This window comes from Haliotis rufescens, unplaced genomic scaffold (genome assembly GCF_023055435.1).
Source record: "Haliotis rufescens isolate VD_foot unplaced genomic scaffold, xgHalRufe1.0.p SCAF_6, whole genome shotgun sequence".
NCBI lineage: Eukaryota > Metazoa > Mollusca > Gastropoda > Lepetellida > Haliotidae > Haliotis > Haliotis rufescens.
In genome coordinates, this window is record NW_025964334.1 from 5475750 (window position 1) to 5487352 (window position 11603).

General features: G+C 37.5%; 1 protein-coding gene across 2 annotated transcripts in view; it reads left to right on the forward strand.

Annotated features, from left to right (window-relative positions):
- LOC124148814 overlaps nucleotides 1-9345 on the forward strand; it is a 30165-nt gene extending 20820 nt beyond the window's left edge. The window contains exons 5-7 of one of the 2 annotated variants that reach the window (XM_046520123.2): nucleotides 1811-1943; nucleotides 5523-5641; nucleotides 8145-9345. In XM_046520123.2, the coding sequence (XP_046376079.2) occupies nucleotides 1811-1943; nucleotides 5523-5641; nucleotides 8145-8156 (264 nt within the window). In that variant the 3' untranslated portion in view covers nucleotides 8157-9345. Of the gene's footprint in view, nucleotides 1-1810; nucleotides 1944-5522; nucleotides 6275-8144 lie in introns of those variants that run through there. The other variant, XM_048386605.1, reaches the window with a different exon arrangement.
- Nucleotides 9346-11603: the final 2258 nt, after the last annotated feature.

Below are 11603 nucleotides of genomic sequence, written 5' to 3' on the forward strand. Positions count from 1 at the left end.
CTCAATAACATGTCCAGGAAGGTGTTTACGTAAGTATTTTTGGAATAAATATATTTACTTTAGTGGATTTAGAGCATGAAACAATTCCGGAATAAACTACCCAACTTTTGATGACGTAAGCACCAGTAGATCGCGGGACTATTTGAGCCGATCACTGGAGCTAACTATAACTGTTAAATATTACTATGAAACATTTAATTGATCTAATACGTACACTATACATAGTTTTTACACACAAGACGTGTATGTATTAATAAATAATCATATATTTAATAACTATTAAAACTTCAAACGATCGCGGGAACGTGGACGAAAACCGAAGGTCTTGGTCGTTTTCGACCGAGCCTGACTATTACAATAGCCCCTTTTTTTTAAAGAAGACTCGTCCCGAGTTAACATTTTTTTCATAAACATGGTATTATACATTGCATTTCAAGTAGCAAAAAAATTCATCCTGTTAATATTTATACCACTATAAATATTCATGTTTGTTTTTTTTCTTGCAGTTAGCCCTTACAACTGCAGTTAAAGAACAGGGTTTGTTGTGCAAGAATAACAATAATTCAACTTATTACATGTTATATTACATCATTTACATTCAATTATAACTTCTTACCTTGTTGATTATCAATGGACACCGTTATAATACTTACATGTATCCCAAAAAATGGAAATCCAAGAATTAATATCCTTAGATATGAAAACACATTCTTATTATTATAATAAGGTAATTCTTCACCAGGAAATATGTCAGTGAAGCACAATCTTTGGTCCTTGAAAACACAGTTCAGTTTCTTCACACACAGTTCTTGAATAGAATGTTCTGTCCTTTTCCAGGATATGGGTCTGGCTGTTTTCCACATGAATCAATGAACACAAGAATACATCTCAAAGAAATCAAGAGAGAAAACATAAGATGATCAATGAAAGAAAAGATAAGAGCCTTCATAAAAAGAAATTACAAGAAAAATTAGAAGGAAACTTCCTCTCCAAGACAGATTATTATGCCGGCTGACTGCCACTGCCATGTGCCATACCTCGGATGAAGGCGTCAGCAGCGCGACGCTGGTCAAGCTGCTGCTGAAATCGCCTACCCTCGGCAGACTGTAGCACGGCCATTGCCTCCCAGCCCTTGGCGATAAATTCATCAAGCTGGGGCCTGTTTGTGGGAATATCCAGGCAGGTAGGCCAGTGTGCCCCATGGCGAGCGGCAAGAGCCTGCTGCATCACAGTATTGCGCTCTCTAAGAGCTGCAATTTTCATCTGCAGATCGGACACAGATGGCATATTTGGAAGTGAACATTTGCGAAGAACCGAATCAATTTCTTTCTTAGGTTCTGTGACAAGTTGATTAGTCACAAGTACCTCATTTAATGTTAATAATGTTTGTGATGCTCTTATATATTTGTATGTGTTTATCAATGAGACCTTGTTCTGATGTAACCCAAATTTCTTTAGGGATATCAAAGTATAATATAAGAAGTATAATATAATAAAAATAAATAATCTGAAATATCTTCTTTTTTCATATAAAATAATTTCGCAATATTTGGAGGGAGACAGTGCCTGCATGGCGGTAAGCTCATCAACCATGTGACCGTGGAAATGAGTGTTCATCAAATTCAGTATGTATGGGAGTAGTCTGACATGGCTTTAGATGTAAAATGGAATGAATTGAAGCAAGTATTGTTCCTATTGTTTAAACATGCCTGTTTTAATTTAAGATTTTCGGAAAATATATTATTGTAATGACTTGCCATGTTGATGCCTTGCGTCAGGGTTTTGTTGTATATTCGTGCTGTGTTTCCAGCCCGGCAGCACATGCGGAGTGTACAGCTGGTACACCCAGGGGACGGGCACGCGGACCCTCGTGTTCCGCCCACACCAGGGATGTGTTGAGCTCTGTCAGCCCGTGAGCGTCACCGTGAGGGAGGGAGATACAGGTAGGATGTGAGATCCGCTTCTGTTTTGTAGAACTGCAAGTCCCATTTGAGGTTAGAACGGGTTCCCAGCTCGGGGCGGGGTGACTGGGTTGATGTATGGCATTGTGTCCTGCTGGTGTGGATCATTGCTCATGATATCAATCACTGGATTTTCTGGTCATATAGCTGAAATATTGCTGAGTGTGGTGTTGACTGTTGAGAGCAACAAATAAATCGTCATGTAGCAGGTATTACTTAGAAAAAGTCTTGTTGTTTATTTGCACTTTAAATATCAAAACAATGTTCATATATTGTTTGATAGGCATTACTTATAAGTTGACGGATGACAAATTAGACACAATTTGTGGATAACAACTTCTTTAATACTGTAAAGGTGACATTATGGTATAGATCCTTATACTGTTCTCAAGCAAGACTGCTTCACAACAGTATAAAGATATATACCGAAACGTGGCCTTTACAGTATTAAAGAAGATGTTATCAACAAATTGTGTCTACTTTGTAATGTTCATATATAGACCAAGTAAATAACATTCTTATTTCTTGTGACTTTATCAGGAATTACTGGATAGGGATTGAGGAACTATTCTGAAGTACCGGTAGGTTAAATTTTAGGTTAAAAAAGGACTTTTTCAACACATTATTTAAATTCTAACATTTGAAACCTTTGTCTGATGCTGTTGGATTCAAATGAAATGTTTGTGTAATGAATACTCAATAACACATGTCTATGTTGAAGTATAGGAGTTAAGACCGACTTGGCGCTAAATCGCTTTGTGAGACAAGCCCCAGGGCCTTAATGCTTAATGCTGTTTTGACTCCTGAAAATAACATTTTTGCATGGACACAGATTTGGGGGATTTTATCAGTGATTCAGTGGTTATTTGCAAGCAAGATATATTTCTGTAAATTTGAAAGCTTGCAGCACTTCTGTCAGAGGGAGCAATGATTTACAGAGGCCATGAGGGATGCAAGAGCATTTTTGTATCATTTCATTGTATACTGTGGAAAGACTACATTTTCATCACACCATCAATAGGCAAAGTTTTTAGCCAAGGGTTATCTCCCCTGGGCTGTTTGTCTGGCGTAAATATGAGATTCTAGTTTATTGCATGGAAGACGAACATTGTCATATTGAGTTTCACAAGGTTCTAATTTCAAATAGGTTGTGTTCATAGGCAGATGTGTCAAAACGAGCTAAAAAAATGCTTGAAATCAGGTTTGTTGCGCTCATTTGTAGTTAAGACTTAGATTTGTTAGAAATCTCTTTAAACAGCTTTTGGGATGATGTGAAACCGTTCTCTTTTAAATTCTGCTGGAAAGTTTACACACACACACACACACACACACACACACACACACACACACACACAAATCTAAACTTTTCATAGCAATGCTCTTGTATTTTCCACTCAAACTGTGCAAAACAAATAAGTGCAGGCTCGATTGTATTATCCCTCAATAGTCCATTTCTACCGTTGTGTGCACAAAATATCTTTTTTACAAATATAAAGGATTTCTGCAATTTTCTCCAGGAATATAGAACCTCTTTAGGCGCTGCTGAAAAGATAGAACAGTCTATGACGTACAATCATTGCCAGAAAAGAGAAGGTCAGATGAGAAAATATTATCTAATTACAGAATAACTTACAAGAAACTATGGATTATGTCCCAAATGAATTAATTGAAAATTCAAAAACAAAAATCAACATCATTTGATTCATTTCACAAGCAACAGTTAATCTGTAATTCCTAGTTGTGAGTCGGATATTTTATATGTGACCCATTGTCTTTTTTTGGGACAATGTAGAAAAGCAGAGGCGCCAGCTGAGACAGTCCTTTGTTTGAACTATGTCGCATAAAACTGTGACGTCATGCACTACAGAAGACGTCATCTTTAATTATTTGTGACAATACGTCGATGTGAAGTCACGGTGGACTGCTTAATAATCAGTGAAAACAATGGATCAATTGATGTCAACTGGCCAATCAGCATGAAGCAAAAAATTATATTGCTAATTTCCTTGCCGCTATGAATAATATCTGTATGACAGTGTTAATCGTCTAAATGAACATAATTGTTCTCGTGAAAAGGGAATTTTTGGTAGCAAAACATGAAACTGATTTTGTGCTATTAATTATTATAATTGATACTTTTTAATCAAATACATCCACTTATGAATTTTATACATAAAATGAAAGTTTTAATTTCATAGAAATAAGCCTTTGCTATAATTTAAACTCAACCAAAACTCACCATGACTTACCTCCCTTTGAGTATGACTGATGTCTATTTGACTGGGCTCCTGTCTATCTTCATATATGTATATAAACGAAGTAAACAGTTGGTGGATGATTTTTATCAGGTTACTAGTGAAACAATACACCATTGGCCTTTGATGTAATAAACTATGCATACAGACCTGTATCGTAATACAGGTTTGTATATAGACATGGTTTTTTTACAGTTATGAGAGGATTTTTTACATGTAAGTGACTTTTGTTTCCTTTAAAAATTAAAACCTTTTCAGTTTATGACTTTTGTGTTGTTATTCTAGAATCAAGAAGTCTGAGCTCTATATTTGTAACCAACTATGAGATGCGGGACCTTAATGGTGAACAATGACATTTTGACTTCTTGTCATATTTTAAAACTACAGAATCTTACGAACACAAAAAAGTACAACCAAGCTTTGATTCATATTTATTACAGAGATATGTGACATCAAACATTTGGACTCATTGTCAGACTTGTAACTGTTTATGGGATTATGTCAATATTTAGATATAATGAATTGAAAGTAGACATGTATGCTGAAAGGTTGTGAAATAATGTTTTTGTTACATTACAAACTAACAAGAGAGAAATAATATATTTTTGTACATTATCTTTGCGATTTTTACTGATGTAAGTTGACGTCAAACGTCTTTATGACGTCATAGCACAGTTGTATCCTAGCATCCATGCGATCCCTTTTCTACTGGTGGGTTACATTTGTTGTTCTTTTTCGGGTCCATAAAAAATTATTTTGTTCTATAATCTGTAAAAAATACTTTCAACATATCAAACTAGGGTTACAATGATGGTAGGAGGTGCCAACAAACGTAGACATCTGATTGGCTTAGGTTTGGGGAATACCACTTATAGTTTTAGTAACGCTAGTCAATACCGTAAATTATCACACCTAACTTGGAGTCCTTATGCGTTTTTGTTGAATGACATGTTACCGCTTTGCGGCCAATGAATATGGCGGAAAACTTTGTATTACAGTAAACTATGGTTATAACAAACTCATAGGGACCACAAATTTTTGTTAATTATAAACATAGTTTTATATAAGCACATGTACAGAATATATACAGCAAATGGATGGGACCAAAAAACATTTTTTTTATCAAAAAAAACAGCTGTGTAGAAGGGGGTGCGCATTATACACGCCATAATGAGTTTTGATGTTTTTTCCCCCGACACAAAGACATTACCATGAGCACGTAACACAGGAAATACCATGTCAACAAATCTGGTTGGTTGTTATGGACGTAGTTTACTGTATGTAATAACGGAGTTTGTTGTTTCAGTGTTGTTCATGACTGGCGCCATGGATGTAGAAGTGACCGACAACAAAGGGGAAATCAGCATCAGCTTTCTTGGACACATGCTGCCGGAGATGGAGGAGATGCCGCCACTGCCACCACAGGTGCCTGACACTGCAGACCAATGAGTCTTGTCCAAAAACCCTTTCCTGCAAAATAATTTCAAACAAATCATTGACGTTTTGTTAAAACACCATGTCTTGTAACTCCAGAAAAAAATCTTGATCTTGATTAACTGGTATCATTACTTGATGGGCCCAGTTCACAAAGTGATACATGTGTTTTGGACTGGGATGATACACCACTTGTGCGATCAGATACGTATCACGATACCTTGTTCACAATCCGATACATATCATGATACTTGCACATGCTCTTAGCTGTTGTGTGTAATCCATCTTTTTCAAAGACAGGATGGCCAAATATCTGGCACACTGACGATTTACAGTTGGCAGTGTCAAGTATGTCACAATGGATGCAGGCTCGATTGTATTTATCCCTCAATAGTCCATTTTACCGTTGGTGTGCAAAAATATCTTTTTTACAAATATAAAGGATTTCTGCAATTTTCTCCAGGAATATAGAACCTATTTAGGCGCTGCTGAAAAGATAAAACAGTCTATGACCTACAATCATTGCCAGAAAAGAGAAGGTCAGATGAGAAAATATTATCTACTTACAGAATAACTTACAAGAAACTATGGATTATGTCCCAAATGAATTAATTGAAAATTCAACAAACAAAAATCAACATCATTTGATTCATTTCACAAGCAACAGTTAATCTGTAATTCCTAGTTGTGAGTCGGATATTTTATATGTGACCCATTGTCTTTTTTTGGGACAATGTAGAAAAGCAGAGGCGCCAGCTGAGACAGTCCTTTGTTTGAACTATGTCGCATAAAACTGTCTGTGACGTCATGCACTACAGAAGACATCATCTTTAATTATTTGTGACAATACGTCGATGTGAAGTCACGGTGGACTGCTTAGTAAACAGTGAAAACAATGGATCAATTGATGTGAACTGGCCAATCAGCATGAAGCAAAAAATTATATTGCTAATTTCCTTGCCGCTATGAATAATATCTGTATGACAGTGTTAATCGTCTAAATGAACATAATTGTTCTCGTGAAAAGGGAATTTTTGGTAGCAAAACATGAAACTGATTTTGTGCTATTAATTATTATAATTGATACTTTTTAATCAAATACATCCACCTATGAATTTTATACATAAAATGAAAGTCTTAATTTCATAGAAATAAGCCTTTGCTATAATTTAAACTCAACCAAAACTCACCATGACTTATCTCCCTTTGAGTATGACTGATGTCTATTTGACTGGGCTCCTGTCTATCTTCATATATGTATATAAACGAAGTAAACAGTCGGTGGATGATTTTTATCAGGTTACTAGTGAAACGATACACCATTGGCCTTTGATGTAATAAACTATGCATACAGACCTGTATCGCAATACAGGTTTGTATATAGACATGTTTATGAGAGGATTTTTTACATGTAAGTGACTTTTGTTTCCTTTAAAAATTAAAACCTTTCAGTTTATGACTTTTGTGATGTTATTCTAGAATCAAGAAGTCTGAGCTCTATATTTGTAACCTACTATGAGATGAGGGACCTTAATGGTGAACAATGACATTTTGACTTCTTGTCATATTTTAAAACTACCGAATCTTACGAACACAAAAATACAATTCACAAGCTTTGATTCATATTTATTACAGAGATATGTGACATCAAACATTTGGACTCATTGTCAGACTTGTAACTGTTTATGGGATTATGTCAATATTTAGACATAATGAATTGAAAGTAGACATGTATGCTGAAAGGTTGTGAAATAATGTTTTTGTTACATTACAAACTAACAAGAGAGAAATAATATATTTTTGTACATTATTTTTGCGATTTTTACTGATGTAAGTTGACGTCAAACGTCTTTATGACGTCATAGCACAGTTGTATCCTAGCATCCATGCGATCCCTTTTCTCCTGGTGGGTTACATTTGTTGTTCTTTTTCGGGTCCATAAAAAATTATTTTGTTCTATAATCTGTAAAAAATACTTTCAACATATCAAACTAGGGTTACAATGATGGTAGGAGGTGCCAACAAACGTAGACATCTGATTGGCTTAGGTTTGGGGAATACCACTTCTAGTTTTAGTAACGCTAGTCAATACCGTAAATTATCACACCTAACTTGGAGTCCTTATGCGTTTTTGTTGAATGACATGTTACCTCTTTGCGGCCAATGAATATGGCGGAAAACTTTGTATTACAGTAAACTATGGTTATAACAAACTCATAGGGACCACACATTTTTGTTAATTATAAACATAGTTTTATATAAGCACATGTACAGAATATATACAGCAAATGGATGGGACCAAAAAACATTTTTTTTATAAAAAAAAACACAGCTGTGTAGAAGGGGGTGCGCATTATACACGCCACAATGAGTTTTGATGTTTTTTCCCCCAACACAAAGACATTACCGTGTGCACGTAACACTGGAAATACCATGTCAACAAATCTGGTTGGTTGTTATGGACTGTATGTAATAACAGCGTTTGTTGTTTCAGTGTTCTGCATGAGTGGCGTCATGGATGTAGAAGTGACCGACAACAAAGGGGAAATCAGCATCAGCTATCTTGGACACATGCTGCCGGAGATGGAGGAGCTGCCGCCACCACAGGTGCCTGACACTGCAGACCAATGAGTCTTGTCCAAAAACCCTTTCCTGCAAAATAATTTCAAACAAATCATTGACGTTTTGTTAAAACACCATGTCTTGTAACTCCAGAAAAAAATCTTGATCTTGATTAACTGGTATCATTACTTGATGGGCCCAGTTCACAAAGTGATACATGTGTTTTGGACTGGGATGATACACCACTTGTGCGATCAGATACGTATCACGATACCTTGTTCACAATCCGATACATATCATGATACTTGCACATGCTCTTAGCTGTTGTGTGTAATCCATCTTTTTCAAAGACAGGATGGCCAAATATCTGGCACACTGACGATTTACAGTTGGCAGTGTCAAGTATGTCACAATGGATGAAAATATTTGTTTTCAATACTAATTTTCAATACTAATTAGTGTTTGGTGTAATAGTTATTAAAGCAAACATTTGAAGTAAGAATGATATTAATTACTTTGTGTGCGACTGTGATTGATACTTGTATCCAGAAGTAAAAAATCACAATCCACAATGCATCAGTGTATCGTCCCACTATGACTCACAAGTCCAATACTTGAACAGATTCTCAGACAGCTGTAGCAGCAGTAAATCTTTCTGGAATGGGCCCTGGTTCCTGTTGGGGAAAATTCCAATTGAAAATAGTTCTTGGATTGTCTCTGTAAAAGAATGTTTGGAATAGTTTGGAAAGTCAACCTGAGATATGTTTTTGCTTCAGACCAAGCCCCGTAAGTACCTGGAAGCATTATGTGTGTGTTAGCTACCAGTTGATAAATCCATGGAGCTGTATTACGCTTGGGTTGAATATAGCATTCCACATCTTGTCAAGAATTCCTAATGTTGAGAATTCCATCTTTTTCTCAATTTATCATCTCATTTTTGAGGAAAACGTTTTCTATTTTTTTATATAACTTTCCTTGTCTTCTATACCCTGTTTTAATGTATAATGTTTAATACAACTGAAGAAATATTTGAATGGATGAAGTATTATTTGGAAAGAGGACATGTATATACTGTTAAGATGTTACTCTATGTATTAAGTTGAAATTTGAATTAAACAAATGAAGATATTCTGGATTCTGTTATGTTTTTTTGTTCAGTGAGTGAGTAAGTTGGGTTTAACGCTGCTTTTAACAGTATTCCAGTTATATCATGGCGTACCAGCTTAATGTGGGAGGAAAGCCCGAAGTGATGCAGGTCTTAGAAGTCCTGCTAAACCAAACTCACTCATTCAACAAGGTAGCTCTCAGTACTATTTACTCAACTGACCATGTATATCACTTCTAGTCAGCCAGGAGTCGACTGTGACCCATAAGCGTGCCAAAAACATATGGTCATGGGTTCGAATCAGGTTTGACTTGATTTATGTTTCTTGGCTTTTCAGCATCATACTCATTGGTTTCACTAAAGTGGTAAACGTCAAAGACCTGCATCACTTCAGGCTTTCCTCCCACATTAGCTGACACACCAATTCCTGGAATATTTTTTCTAATAATAATAATGAGCCTATTTATATTGCCCTATATCCACACCACAGGGGCACGGGTGGCCCAGTTGCCTGAGGCGCCTCGATTCGCTGTGCAGAGTTGCGTCCCTTGGGCACGCCAGAAACCTATGATAGTGGTTTCGAATCCCGGTTCGCCCCGATTATGTTTCTAGGTTTGTCAGCACCATACCCGTGTTCGTGGGTTTCACCGAAGTGGTAAACGTCTGAGACCTGCATCACTTCGGGCTTTCCTCCCACATTAAGCTGACTCCACGATATAACTGGAATACTGTTAAAAGCGGCGTTAAACCCAACTCACTCACACACCACAGGGGCATGATCAAAGCTCAACACTATTATCACCCTGGTCATTGGATCAGTGTGCATTCAACTATCATTCTCAGCTCCCTAGGGAGTATACAACCCAAGCTACCTTTTAGGTGCTAGAAGGTTAACCATCTTGCCATGAGAGGTTGCCATCTCATCCCACCGGGTATCCATTCACTGCTGGGTGAACACAGGTGCTTCAGTGTGGGGCAGGACCAAAGCCCTAGAAACTCTCAGGTGCTGCATTGAACCAAACTCACTCATGGGGACAGATATATGTCAGCTGCTTGTGATTACTTGTATGACACACCTGTGTTCTGTCACCTGAGCTGACCTGTTTGAACAGCCCGATGATAAACATTTATGAACCAGTAAACTGTCAACATAGATGTATGGCTCTGAAAGTGTCGGTGAGCTACAGAGCCCAGATGCTAGTTCAGTTATATAGAATACTAAACTCGCTCCCGTGTAATAACAATTTTATGAAACGAGTGAATAGGTCTCGTATCTGACGAGAGAAAACGAGTCAGATACCAGAACTATTCACGGGTTTCATAACGTACAACAAACGTATGCATCTTTTGCTAGGTCAATAAAATAATATATAACTACATGTATTAAACCTTTGTTTGATCTAATTGGTTTAAATGACTAGCTTCTTCTTTTTTTAAAAAGGGGAGGCAGACTTGAGCCAGTGGGCAATTCAGCAAGTTTCATTCAAGTCGAATCATCACGGAAAAGGAAACTTTTTTGTTCATTAATCCGATTGAGTGGCTACCACTATTCTCCATACGAACTACCTGTGCACATTCATGAGTAGCCCATAATAACGATCAGAGCTGTCTAATGATTTGTTTGTTTGTGTTGTTCTTTGTTTAACGCCGCGCTCAGCAATACTCCAGCTATATGACCGCGGTCAGTGGACCAGACAATCCAGTGATTGACATCATGAGCATCGATCCACGCAATTGGGATACGATGACATGCATCAACTAAGTCAGCGAGCTTGACCACCCGATCCCGTTGGTCGCCTCTTACGACTAGCATGGTCGCATTTTACGGCAAGCATGGGTTGCCGAAGACGTATTGTATCCATAAGTCGCTTCGTACGACAAGCATAGGTTGTCGGAGAGCATTCTGACCTGGAATACTGTTAGTGATTAAAGCGTTCGCTCGTCACGCCGGATCCCCCGGGTTCGATTCCCGACATGGGTACAATGTATGAAGACCATTTTTGGTGTCCCCCGCCGTGATATTGCTGGAATATTGCTAAAAGCCGCGTAGAACCATACTCTCTCTCTCTCTCTCTCTCTCTCTCTCTCTCTCTCTCTCTCTCTCTCTCTCTCTCTCTCTCTCTCTCCTCTCTCTCTCTCTCTCTCTCTCTCTCTCTCATCGAGGCAACATCTGGGTAGAGAGCTAAGGAGACGATCCAACCATCCAGACAACTTACAGGACCTGGAACACGCCTTGCAGGATGTTTGGCAACACATTCCGGCAATCGTCATCAGACGTTTGACGTC